The following is an 11342-nucleotide window of genomic DNA, read 5'->3' on the forward strand; positions in this document are numbered from 1 at the left end:
TGAGTAAGGCATATGACCGAGTGGAGTGGACCTTCCTGGAGGCCATGCCTGGCAAGTTGGGATTTAACAGACGCTGGATTGAGCTAGTCATGAAGTGTGTAACCATAGTACGATACGAAATCAAGGTCAATGGCACGCTCACACATCAGTTCTGCCCTTCGCGGGGCCTTAGGCAGGGGGGTCCCATCTCCCCCTACCTCTTTGTCATTTGTGCTGAAGGACTCTCGGCATTGCTGCGCCACGCGGAGGAACAAGGCACTATCCATGGCGTGAAGATCTTCCCAAGGGCACCGTGTGTTTCCCATCTGTTGTTTGCTGATGACTCCATGCTTCTGATTAAAGCACAACAACAGGAAGCTGCGGCCCTCCATGATATCCTGCAACTATATGAAGCATGTTCGGGGCAATGTATCAACACGGAGAAGTCTGCCATTATGTTTAGCCCTAATACATGTGATCAGGACAGAACCTTAGTGAAGGCTGAATTGGAAATACACAGTGAGGATTGGAACGAGAAATACATGGGCCTGCTGGTCCACGTCGGGCGATCAAGAAAGCAAGCATTTAAATACATCAAGAAGAATATGTGTGGGCGGGTATATGGGTGGCAGGAGAAATTGCTAGCCAAAGAGAGCAAGGAGGTGCTGGTTAAGGCGGTTGGCCAGGCGATTCCCACATATGCAATGTCATGTTTCGACTTGACTAAGTCCTTCTGCGCGGAGCTGAATGCCTTACTCGGGAAGTTTTGGTGGAGCCAGCAGGATAAGCAAAACTCTCTACACTGGTTGAGTTGGGAGAAGTTGACATTTCCGAGAGTGATGGGGGGCCTTGGCTTCAGGGATATGCATACATTCAACCTTGCCATGTTATCCCGTCAGGGATGGAGAATAATTCAGCAACCAGACAACCTTTGTGCCCGGATCCTTAAAGCTCGATACTTTCCCTCCTGTTTAGCTCTAGAGGCAGTGGCTCATGATGGCATTTCATATGCATGGCGAAGTATCCTTCAAGGCATCGAGGTGGTGAAACAGGGCTATATCTGGAGAGTCGGGGACGGTACAAGCATTAACATCTGGCGGGATCCATGGGTTCCTAGGCCATGGTCGAGGCAAGTAATCACGCCACGGGGCGCCAGCCTGTTGACCCAAGTGAATGAACTGTTGTGTCCGATCACAGGTGGCTGGGACGAACGACTGGTGCGAGAAACATTTTGTGATGATGATGTCCGCTACATCCTGCAAATACCACTACGTGAGGGGGTGCAAGACTTCTACGCATGGCACTTTGATCCCAAGGGAGCACACTCCGTCAAGAGCGCATACAAGCTACTGGTACAGCTGAATAAGCAGCAGCGTAGTGGAGCTCCTGGCATGAGTGCCGCGGGTGCAGGGCGGCTCGATGCGTGTGAAGATCAATCCTGGAAGCGAATATGGAAACTACCATGCCCAGCTAAACTACATATGTTTGTGTGGCGAATTCGACATGAATCCCTCGCCCTCTGCACGAACTTGAAGAGGCGAGGTATGACGCTTGACTCCGTGGCCTGCTTCGTTTGTGGAAAAGGGGAGGAGGATGGTGGTCATCTCTTCATCAAATGCAAAGCTGTCAAAGAAGTCTGGCGGCAACTCGGTCTGGAGCAGGAACGGCGTAGACTTGAAACTATCGGGGACGTGCATGCAATCTTGGATTCTCTTTGGGGGCTAGCCGAGAAGAAGCGTGTCCTAATCATAACATTCTGGTGGCACTGGTGGAACAACCGTAACAGAATCAGAGAAGGGGAACCTGCTACACAGGCATTAGAGATTGTGAGGCGAACCCGTTGTGATGCACTGGAGTATGAACAAATCCTAGCTCCTGTTGTATCCAAACGCACAATGGACTGATGGCAGCCGCCACAGGATGAGTTCATCAAAATCAACCTTGATGGTGCATTCACGCCGGGCAACTTCTTCAGTGGGTGGGGGATTGCGGCACGAAACGCCCATGGTCACCTCCTGGTCGCGCGAGCAGGGAGACAGGAGCAGGTGTCTGATGCCTTTGGAGCTGAACTTCATGCCCTGGCGGTAGCGGTGACGACTGCAACCGAGATAAGGCGCCACCAGAGTTACCTTCGAGACAGATTCGCAACTACTTGCGGAGGCCATGGATGTTTGCCGTGCCGATGCCTCGCCCTACGCCGCCATCATCGAGGACCTGAAGTACCAACCCAAGCTATGGTTCGCCCATTGGCGTGTTATCGCATGTAGACGCAATGTGAACACAGTAGCGCATGCATTAGCCCAAATTGGTAGTACTTGTGCCGCTAATAGCTGTGTCGAATGGGACTCGATTGTACCGCCTAATGTGGCTTGTTGCGTGTCGGGCGATATGCCCGAACGTAGTTGATTTATAAAGCTTTGCTTTTCCCTAAAAAAAGGTGCCTCCCAGGAAGGAGTGACACACCGAACCTAGCAAGTCTATGAGCATCAATATTAGCTGCTCGAGGTTCAAAACAAAAATTACACGACTCAAGTACTTGACAATTTACTAAGATCTCCTTTATTATGCCTCCATCTTCTCCTCCTTCCCCATTAAGTATATGCTTCACACACTGCTGGCAGTCTAAAGCCACCTGAACTCTTTGCAACCCGAGATCTGAGCTAGTGCAATGGCTTCTCTACACGCTACAGCTTCAAGAATTGTCGGATTGACTAATCCTTGTATTGCAAGCACTGAGGAGCCAAGAAACGTCCCCTCCTGACTCCTACAGACTGCCACTGCCGTCCCCATATTGAGACGTGTTGACACTCCTGCATCCACATTAATTTCACGTGCCCTCCTGTTAGTGCAATCCATCTCCTCTGAACTGGTCTTTCTCCCCGGTCTATTATTGCATGACATTTTGTATCTTTGTCCAATTGGTCAAGTTCTGACAAAAAATCTCTGGACGAAAGCATGTGTTTCATAAGGACTTTGAGTAATATCCTCGTGGATCAGTTGCCTCCTCGCGTACCAAACTGCCCACAAAGTGACATCCATTCGAATAAAATCTTCATGTTTTAGCACTTCCATCATAGCAAACAACCATGCCTTAGCAGACCTCTGTGTTGTTTCTATCATGTGTTCCAGCAGCTCCGGATCGACCAATGATCATGCACATCACGTCATTGTACATTCGAGCAGGCTATGGCGTCAAGAGTCCCGGACACCACACACCCCACATACATCTCTGGTGGACATATTCCTATTCTTCCTAACATCTTCTGTTGGGATAAAATTCTTGGCTAGCCTCCAAAGGAACAACTTGATTTTAGCAAGGATGTTACTTTTGGAAGACTGAACAACCTTGTGCGCCTAGGCCGTTTGGCGATACAGCAGCCCAGTACGCATTTGGTTTCGCGGCCTGTGGCTACCCAACATGACATCGTGACGGGCCAGCCCATACAGCGAGCCGCTTTACCAATGGCGCGTCGCCCCCGAAGGCCCGAACCCCGAGGCTGCTGCACTGCATTGGGCGCCGAGGCCGAGCGGAGGAAACTGAAGCGTAGAGCAACCGGAAGCGAGTGAGACCCGAGGAATGCTTGGCTGTCCTTCTCGGGCCCTGGAACCCGGCTCCCTCCTGTCGCCTTCCATTGCCAGCCTAGCCAAGTTGCCATGCATTGTAAGGCCGCACTGCTCCGTTTTAAGGCTCCACAGTTAACAGCCCGGGAGACGAGCAGAGAGCTCAGCACCACTTCGCCAGCCACGGGGAGAGATGGGCATGGCGGAGGGGATGATGCGATGCCGGTGCATGGCACTGCTCGTGCTCGTCGGCGTTGCTGCCTCAGCGGTATCGGCCGTCAGCGACGGTGAGATCTCGCAAACTGGTGGCCACCGTATACGTCAACAAGCATCCCCGTACAATTTCACGTTTGCAGAGCTTCATGTTCTTCTTCTTCTGGTTTGTTTCGGTGCCCTGTTCATATCTTGTCATGCGCATTTTAATTCTGACCTCAGTCAGAGAGCCTGGTGTCAAAACTCTGACGGCGTGACTCCTAGGTAATACGCCGTAGGAAAACACCCAAGTAACTAGTGTAACACCGACTGATTTACGTTGGAAATTTTGTAGACGGAAGAAATAACTAGTGAAAAACAATGTACTATGCGGATAGTTCTCGTCGTTTTGATCATGCATATGGCAGTCTGTACACGCCGGGATTGTCGGCGTTGACTGATTTTCCAACGTAAGGATGGTTACCTCTCTTGAGTGAGTGACGTGCAATTGTGCATTACGAAGGGGGTGTTTCTTTTCAGGGACTTTTTGGTGTAGGGACTAAAAAAAATCCCTTTTAGTACCATGTGAAAGAAATAGGAGGGATTTTTAGGAACTAAAAGGGGGGTATTTGGGGTTAAAGGAAGAAGTCCCTATGGAAGGGACTTTTTAGGACTTTTTGGCACTTTTTTCAACAGTACTTATACTTTTACCATGTCATTTAATAACTTCTAGTATATTACTAGGGGTAACATGGTCTTTTTACATGTTATTTAATGACCTCTAGTCCATGTTTAGTCCTTTGAAAGAAACGGGTAGGGACTAGAGACTTTTTAGTTAGGACTAAAAAAAAAGTCCTAGGACTTTTTAAAGAAACAAGACCGAAATATAATGAGATTATTTTCTGGGTCGTGGAACTAAGATGAGTTTCTGAACCAGTCAATGCTACTTGAATCATCTTGATAACAATATACTACTTGCAAACTTGCGAATTAATATCGGAATTCAAACGGGTGAATTGCTTTACCATGCTTGCTATGGCTAATAATACGTCGCGTGTGCGACCACCTTTTGTTGCACAGGCCTACTACCGAACGGCAACTTCAAGGACGGGCCAGCCAAGTCCGAGCTGAACGGCACGGTGGTGATGGGGCGCCACTCCATACCCAACTGGGAGATCTCGGGGTTCGTCGAGTACATCCAGTCGGGGCACACGCAGGGAGGCATGATGGTGGCGGTGCCGGAGGGCGCCTCCGCCGTGCGCCTGGGCAACGACGCGTCCATCCGGCAGAACATCAGAGTCACGCGGCGCGCCTACTACTCCGTCACCTTCAGCGCGGCGCGAACCTGCGCTCAAGCCGAGAAGCTCAACGTTTCCGTCGCCGCGGATTCCGGGGTGCTCCCCGTGCAGACCGTGTACAACAGCGGCGGCTGGGATTCCTACTCGTGGGCCTTCAGGGCCATGCACAGCGCCGTGTGGCTCGCCATCCACAACCCCGGCGTCGAGGAGGACCCGGCGTGCGGCCCCGTCATCGACGCCATCGCCATCAAGACCCTCCAGCCTCCCACGAAAACCAAAGGTGACATCGCCAGCTTCCCGCATCGATCAGTAGATTCAACTTCGTAGCGAGTCCCAGTGATTCCTAACGATCGAGTGATTCAACTCAAACAGGTAATATGCTCAGGAATGGTGACTTTGAGGACGGACCGTACATCTTCCCGGACTCGCCGTGGGGGGTTCTGGTGCCGCCGATGGACGAGGACAGCTGCTCGCCGTTGCCGGGATGGATGATCATGTCGAGCACCAAGGTGGTCAAGTACGTGGACGCGCCGAGGTACAGGGTGCCGCACGGCGCGCGGGCCGTCGAGCTGGTGGCCGGAAGGGAGGCCGCGCTGGTGCAGGAGGTGAGGACCGTGGCCGGGCGATCGTACAGGCTGCAGTTCTACGTCGGGGATGCGGCCAACGGGTGCAAGGAGTCCATGGTCGTCGAGGCCTATGTGGCGGCGGCGAGCCTGAAAGTCCAGTACCAGTCCCAGGGCAAGGGCGGGTACAGGCGCGCCATGCTCGATTTCGTGGCCGTTGGGAACCTCACGCGCGTGGTGTTCCAGAGCCTTCACTACCACATGAAGGTCGACGGCACGCTCTGCGGGCCGGTCGTGGATGACATCTCTCTCGTCAGCGTGCACAAGCGCGCGGCTCGCCGACTATTCATGTGAACTTGATTGGTCCATGCACGATGCAGCAACTAATCGCTTCTGGAAGAGTGGAAGTAAGAGCTGACATGAGTAGGGAAATTTAGACTGTTGCTCATTTGATTAATGTAGGCCGCCGGAGGTCTGTCTGACCGGAGAGCGGACGTCCTGCTCGCGGCAATCTGGCATTGACTCTCAGATAAGAATGTGGGTCAGAAACCATTCCAGAGCTATCTGGAATATTAGTGTGTTTGGTAGGCTGCATCGTTCTTAAGTTATTTGCATTTGTGACTGAGTAAACGAGTTGGATATGGGCATATGGCTAAGTAAACACACGCATAATATATATCATATTTTGCACCTAGCTAGCTTGATAGCTTGCATTGCATCGTCATTAAGGTTTGAGGCCTCTAGCGTTCAGCTGGCAGCACTTCTAGGTTTGTCAACGTGCAAAAGATGGTGTTTCTTTTGCACGTTGACAACCTTGATGACCTTACTACACATTGCACTACATATGCAACACAAAATAAATATCATTTTAGTCCTATCGAGTAAACAAACGATAGTTCATCCTAACTACTACTCCCTCCGATCCAAAATAGGCGTTGTGATTTTAGTTCAAATTATTTCGTTCGAAGGGAGTAGCAAATGGCAATACAAAATTAACAATCATGTGGCGTAATAGGGGAAAGCTCATCGATGTCGAACCAGGGGGAAATCCACCCTTGTCTTCTTCTTTTGCCAATATTGCTTCTCGTCTCTTGATGCTTCTTCTTCGGATCCTTGTGTTACATTTGTTTACGCGTATTGGCTCAGGCACTTCAACATTTTAATTTTCCAAATTCCATGATCATGTGCCTCCACACCATGGCCAAAGTCATCAACATCATGAGCCGTCACATATTTCTACTCGAGCACAAGCTTATTAACCCCATTCTAGAGTCCAGTTGTGGAGAATGCAACATGCAAGAACAAACTTAATTTGGATGGAAAAGGAGAGGAATTAATGTCTTTTGATCAAGGATCTTAAATCTATTCTTCAGAGCTTTAAATACCCTCTCAATTGTAACTCTAATCCTAGAGTGTCTAAGATTGAACAATTTTGCAGGAGTCCTAGGATGGTTTCTGAAGGAGGAGTCATCCAAATGATACCTAGTTTCTCGAAGGCTGTAAGAACACTAGGACGACATATTCATCATTTCCTAGGTAGAACTTTTCATCTTGAATGTTGATCCCATCATGTCGGGCCATGCCGTCAACAAGAATATTTGCATCATAGGTTGATCCTTCCCAATCAGATAACACAGTTGTTAACCGTAGATCAAAGTCAACAACAGCAAGAACATCTTGGTTGTGTAATGCTTTCTACCACCATGACCTCGACACTTTAACAGTCCAATTAGAATCATCTTAGTACCATCTATTGCGCCAATACAATCGTGTGATGGCATACAAATATATTGTTATGGCTTTGTTACAACAATACAAAACATGTCATAACATGAACTATGAGTAAATGATGATGAATGTGAATTTGAGGATGGAAGCTGTAAATGAAGGCCCAAGATAAATAATAAGGAAAAATCATAACTCGAATGTAATGTTGACGGTGGAGAAAAATAGTTCAATATCAATTGTGTGGGTTGGAGCTTAGTGAGGGCCAAAGGGGGCCATGCCCCCCCCCCCCCCAAAAAAAATCATTTTTTGGTTCAATATTATTATTAGTTTAATATTAATGCTTTGTCGGCCATGATGGAAGAACCGAAGGTGTCACTAGAACTCCCGGCCGTTTGGTTCCAAGTTATGACGGTTGTTGACTCGTCTGTACGAATGAGGAAGACAAAAGTCTTCGCTACAACTAAAGTTACTTTTTCTCTGCATTGCATCAATGTCGTCAGTTAGTACGAAGTGTGTGATACCTTACCGTAATAAAAACCACATGAACACGTTCTGACACATCCGTATTTTGCTGTGGCACAACTTAATGAGGGCCAAAGGAGGCCATGCCCTCCTCCAAGCACCTTTTTTTTACATAAGCACATAATATTTAAAACTATTTTAGCCAAATTAAACAAAATACAATTGATTACCCACCTCAACCCTATTCAGATCTCATTTAGCCCCCTTTCAAATCACGTTGAAGGTCCGCCACTACCGGTTTGGAATCACACGTTCACACATCATGTTTTTTTTTTCTCGAGTTCAATTAAAATATTGTAACTCCTTTGATCCACCCAGTTTCTCTTTTTTTCCTACGAGCACCCCCTCCTTTGTAATGAAACGAATCATCGGACATGGAGTATATGAGCTCGAGCTCATATACTCCCGGATGAACAGTAAAATTAAAAAAAGTAGTTAAAAAGGTTGAAAAAATCTGAATTTTTGGGACATGAAACATTGGTGTTTTTTCTAGATGCGTGCAAAATTTCATGGTGAAATCACATTTGTAGAGGGGTGGGCAAAAAAAAAACAAAATCAATGCTCAAAATTAGTGTTTTTTGAAGCATTTTGGAGCATCAATTTTGTTTTTTTTGTCTACACCTCTAGGAATGTGATTCCGTTATGATTTTTTGCATGCATGTAGGAAAAACATCAATGTTTCTCACCACAAAAATTTAGAATTTATTGAAATGTTTTATTATTTTTTCGGATTTTACTGTTCATCCGAGAGCATATGTGCTCGAGCTAATAGCACTACCCCGAATCATTGTACTTCACTTTGAGTTGGCTATAGAAATGCTCAGGCTGGCTTGGCCCCACTATAGCCACAATAAAATAATTAGTTGATCATCAAGCCATATATCAATCCTCGGCGTTGTTGCTTGCGAGTGTAACCGTTGCCTCATTCCCTTCTCAATGAAAATGAAAATAGGTTTCTTGGTGAATTCACATGCTAGCCGCATGCAGTCAGCCTATTATGAATAAATCTGGACATTTAATTGTTGTTGAAAAGGACCGGGTCTTTTAAATACCAACAATAGAACATGATCTCTAAAATCGCATGCACGGACAAGGCTCAAAGAAAATTGTGTGTATGCAACGGGTAGTCAATTTTCATACCGTTACAAAATCAAAATGTATGATCTATATTTGCGTTAAGGTACTTGCAAGAGAAAATGACGTGCAATGGAGAAGGCAATCATACATGGCTAATTTGTTTTGCAAGGGATGCTTCGTATAAGGTCGTGTCGCTAGTGCACTGTGGAACATCACCACACAAAAAGGAACCTACCAAATAGTTAGATCGATGAGCTATCAAATACTAATGTAACAACAAGTCACCTATGACACAGAGCCTTGCGGCACTTTGATATCATCCACAACGATACAAATCAGCGATTGGTCCATAGTAAAGGAATTGACGCATTTAACCACGGAGAGACAAACACAAACTAATATGATGTTGTTCAAGCCTTCTCAAGGGTTAATGCACACCTGATGTACGGTAAGTATTTATGCGATCATTTTTTTTTCTCAAATAGTGCTTATGCAATAGTGGCGTTATAACATCATCAAGTAGTTCGCCACAAGCAGCCAATCAATTGCCCATGTTATCCATTGTCACAACGCCCAACCCCATCAATGAAGAAATGGATAATGTTGCATCAATATTAATATAGACCGTACCTTCCGTCGTCGTAGACCAACATAGAATATAGCATACCCAAAACACAAAACAAAAATATAAAACCAACACAAACTTGAGTACAATTAGGAAATATTCAAGTTAATGGGATGAAACTTTCAAGATAAATCATGAAATAGAAAATTCAAGGCAAATTATAAGAGAATGTAAGACCGTTAGCATAACTCCCATGAAATGAGCGACATGCATAACCACTAATTATGTGTGGCATTTCCTAATGCATACTCCATAGACAACTTAAAAATGGCATCTGAACCTACGGCGATGGCTTTCGAAAAGATAATAAAACATCTCAAACACTCGAGAGAAAGATTTTTATTCAACGTATAAATGGAAATTTGAATGACACAATACATCTAATAAAACAGCGGGTATCACACCCCTTCATTAGTATGCATATAGCTTAGGCTCAGATCTTACTCAACATTGTAATAGACATATCAATCTTCATATATTCCGCCTCGCGATCATCTGCTCAACCTCATGCGCAGTTAGTTCTCCCCAAGAAGATCATGATTGTTCCAATATGCGCATATGGACAAGAAGTTAGAAATGCCCTGAAAAGTAGTTGATAGTAAGCAACTAAGCTTTCGCGAATGGGATTGCTCGGTCAACACATGGGATTGTTGTGGTCAACTTTTTTGTGTGGAGATGTTTAGAAGTGCACGACTGCTCTGAGGATGCTTGCACTTTGTACTGCCACAGGAGCCATTGGTGAGATGGTCAGGACAGGGAAGAGCACATGCGTGGAGACTACTGTCAAGTTTTCTCGCGCCGTGGTGCAGGTATTTGAAGGAGAGTATCTAAGAGAACTAAATGTAATACACAGAGAAGTTTTTGGATGTTGGAGAACCAAATGCGCAGAATCAATTGATTGCATGCATTGACAATGGAACAACTGTCCCTAAACGTTTGCGGGAATGTATTAAGGTTACACCAAAGAGATCATCATCATACTAGAAGAGGTGACATCACATGACATCAACATGTGTCAACAATCTCGAATGTTCTGGAGGCTTTGCAATGGGAATCACCACCATGCAACTACACAGTAAATGGTCGTGACTATAACATGGGATACTATCTTACTGATGGCATATATCCTTAGTTGGCTGTGTTAGTGAAGACCATATCCAAACCACGGGGCAACAAACAAAATTACTTTGCAACAATGCAAGAAGCAGCTAGGAAGGATGTGGAGAGGGCATTCAGAGTGCTTCAAGTTCGTTGGAGAATTGTTCATGGAGCTGCAATGGTGTAGGAATCAAAAACTTTGTGACAACTAATGACATGTTGTGTTATTTTACACAATATGATTGTCGAGGATGAGGGTTACGATGTTGCCCAAACCAATGATTTTAAAGCGCTCGGAGAACAAGTTCAGATCCTAGAAGATCAAGATGCAGACCAGCTTGTGAACTTTTTATAGATGCATCACAATCTTCGAGATCATCATGTGCATGCAAACTACTCAATTATATTGTACACCATGTGTGGACCTATAATAGAAAACAAAGAGTTGATTATTAAGTTGTGCACTTTAAATAATTTTTATGTAAAAGCTATTCTATTTCGCTACCAAACATTTGTTATTTACATGAGACATTGATGTGTATGATCGATGTGCATGGAGTTGCATGAATTTGAGAGTCCGAATTTAAGATATGTGGATCGTGGGAGAAACATATGAGAGGCCTTACGGATGCGCCCGCGAACATGCCTGACGCGTCTACACACGTATAGGGGGACGAATTTGCCATGTCCGACTATAGA

General features: G+C 46.0%; 1 protein-coding gene across 1 annotated transcript; it reads left to right on the plus strand.

Annotated features, from left to right (window-relative positions):
* Positions 1-3673: 3673 nt before the first annotated feature.
* Positions 3674-6265, plus strand: LOC123430464. Its single transcript, XM_045114336.1, has 3 exons — positions 3674-3827; positions 4813-5310; positions 5403-6265. Exons 1-3 carry the CDS (start codon positions 3734-3736, stop codon positions 5945-5947), a joined length of 1137 nt encoding a protein of 378 aa, XP_044970271.1. The 5' UTR covers positions 3674-3733; the 3' UTR covers positions 5948-6265.
* Positions 6266-11342: the final 5077 nt, after the last annotated feature.

This window comes from Hordeum vulgare, chromosome 2H (genome assembly GCF_904849725.1).
Source record: "Hordeum vulgare subsp. vulgare chromosome 2H, MorexV3_pseudomolecules_assembly, whole genome shotgun sequence".
Taxonomy (NCBI): Eukaryota; Viridiplantae; Streptophyta; class Magnoliopsida; order Poales; family Poaceae; genus Hordeum; species Hordeum vulgare.

Bases quoted from the DNA above. Each gene is read 5' to 3' on its own strand.
- LOC123430464 (XM_045114336.1), top strand. From the start codon at position 3,734: ATGGGCATGGCGGAGGGGATGATGCGATGCCGGTGCATGGCACTGCTC. The intron at 3,828-4,812 runs GTGAGATCTCGC...TTTGTTGCACAG, and splicing joins GGTATCGGCCGTCAGCGACG to GCCTACTACCGAACGGCAAC. The intron at 5,311-5,402 runs GTGACATCGCCA...CAACTCAAACAG, and splicing joins GCCTCCCACGAAAACCAAAG to GTAATATGCTCAGGAATGGT.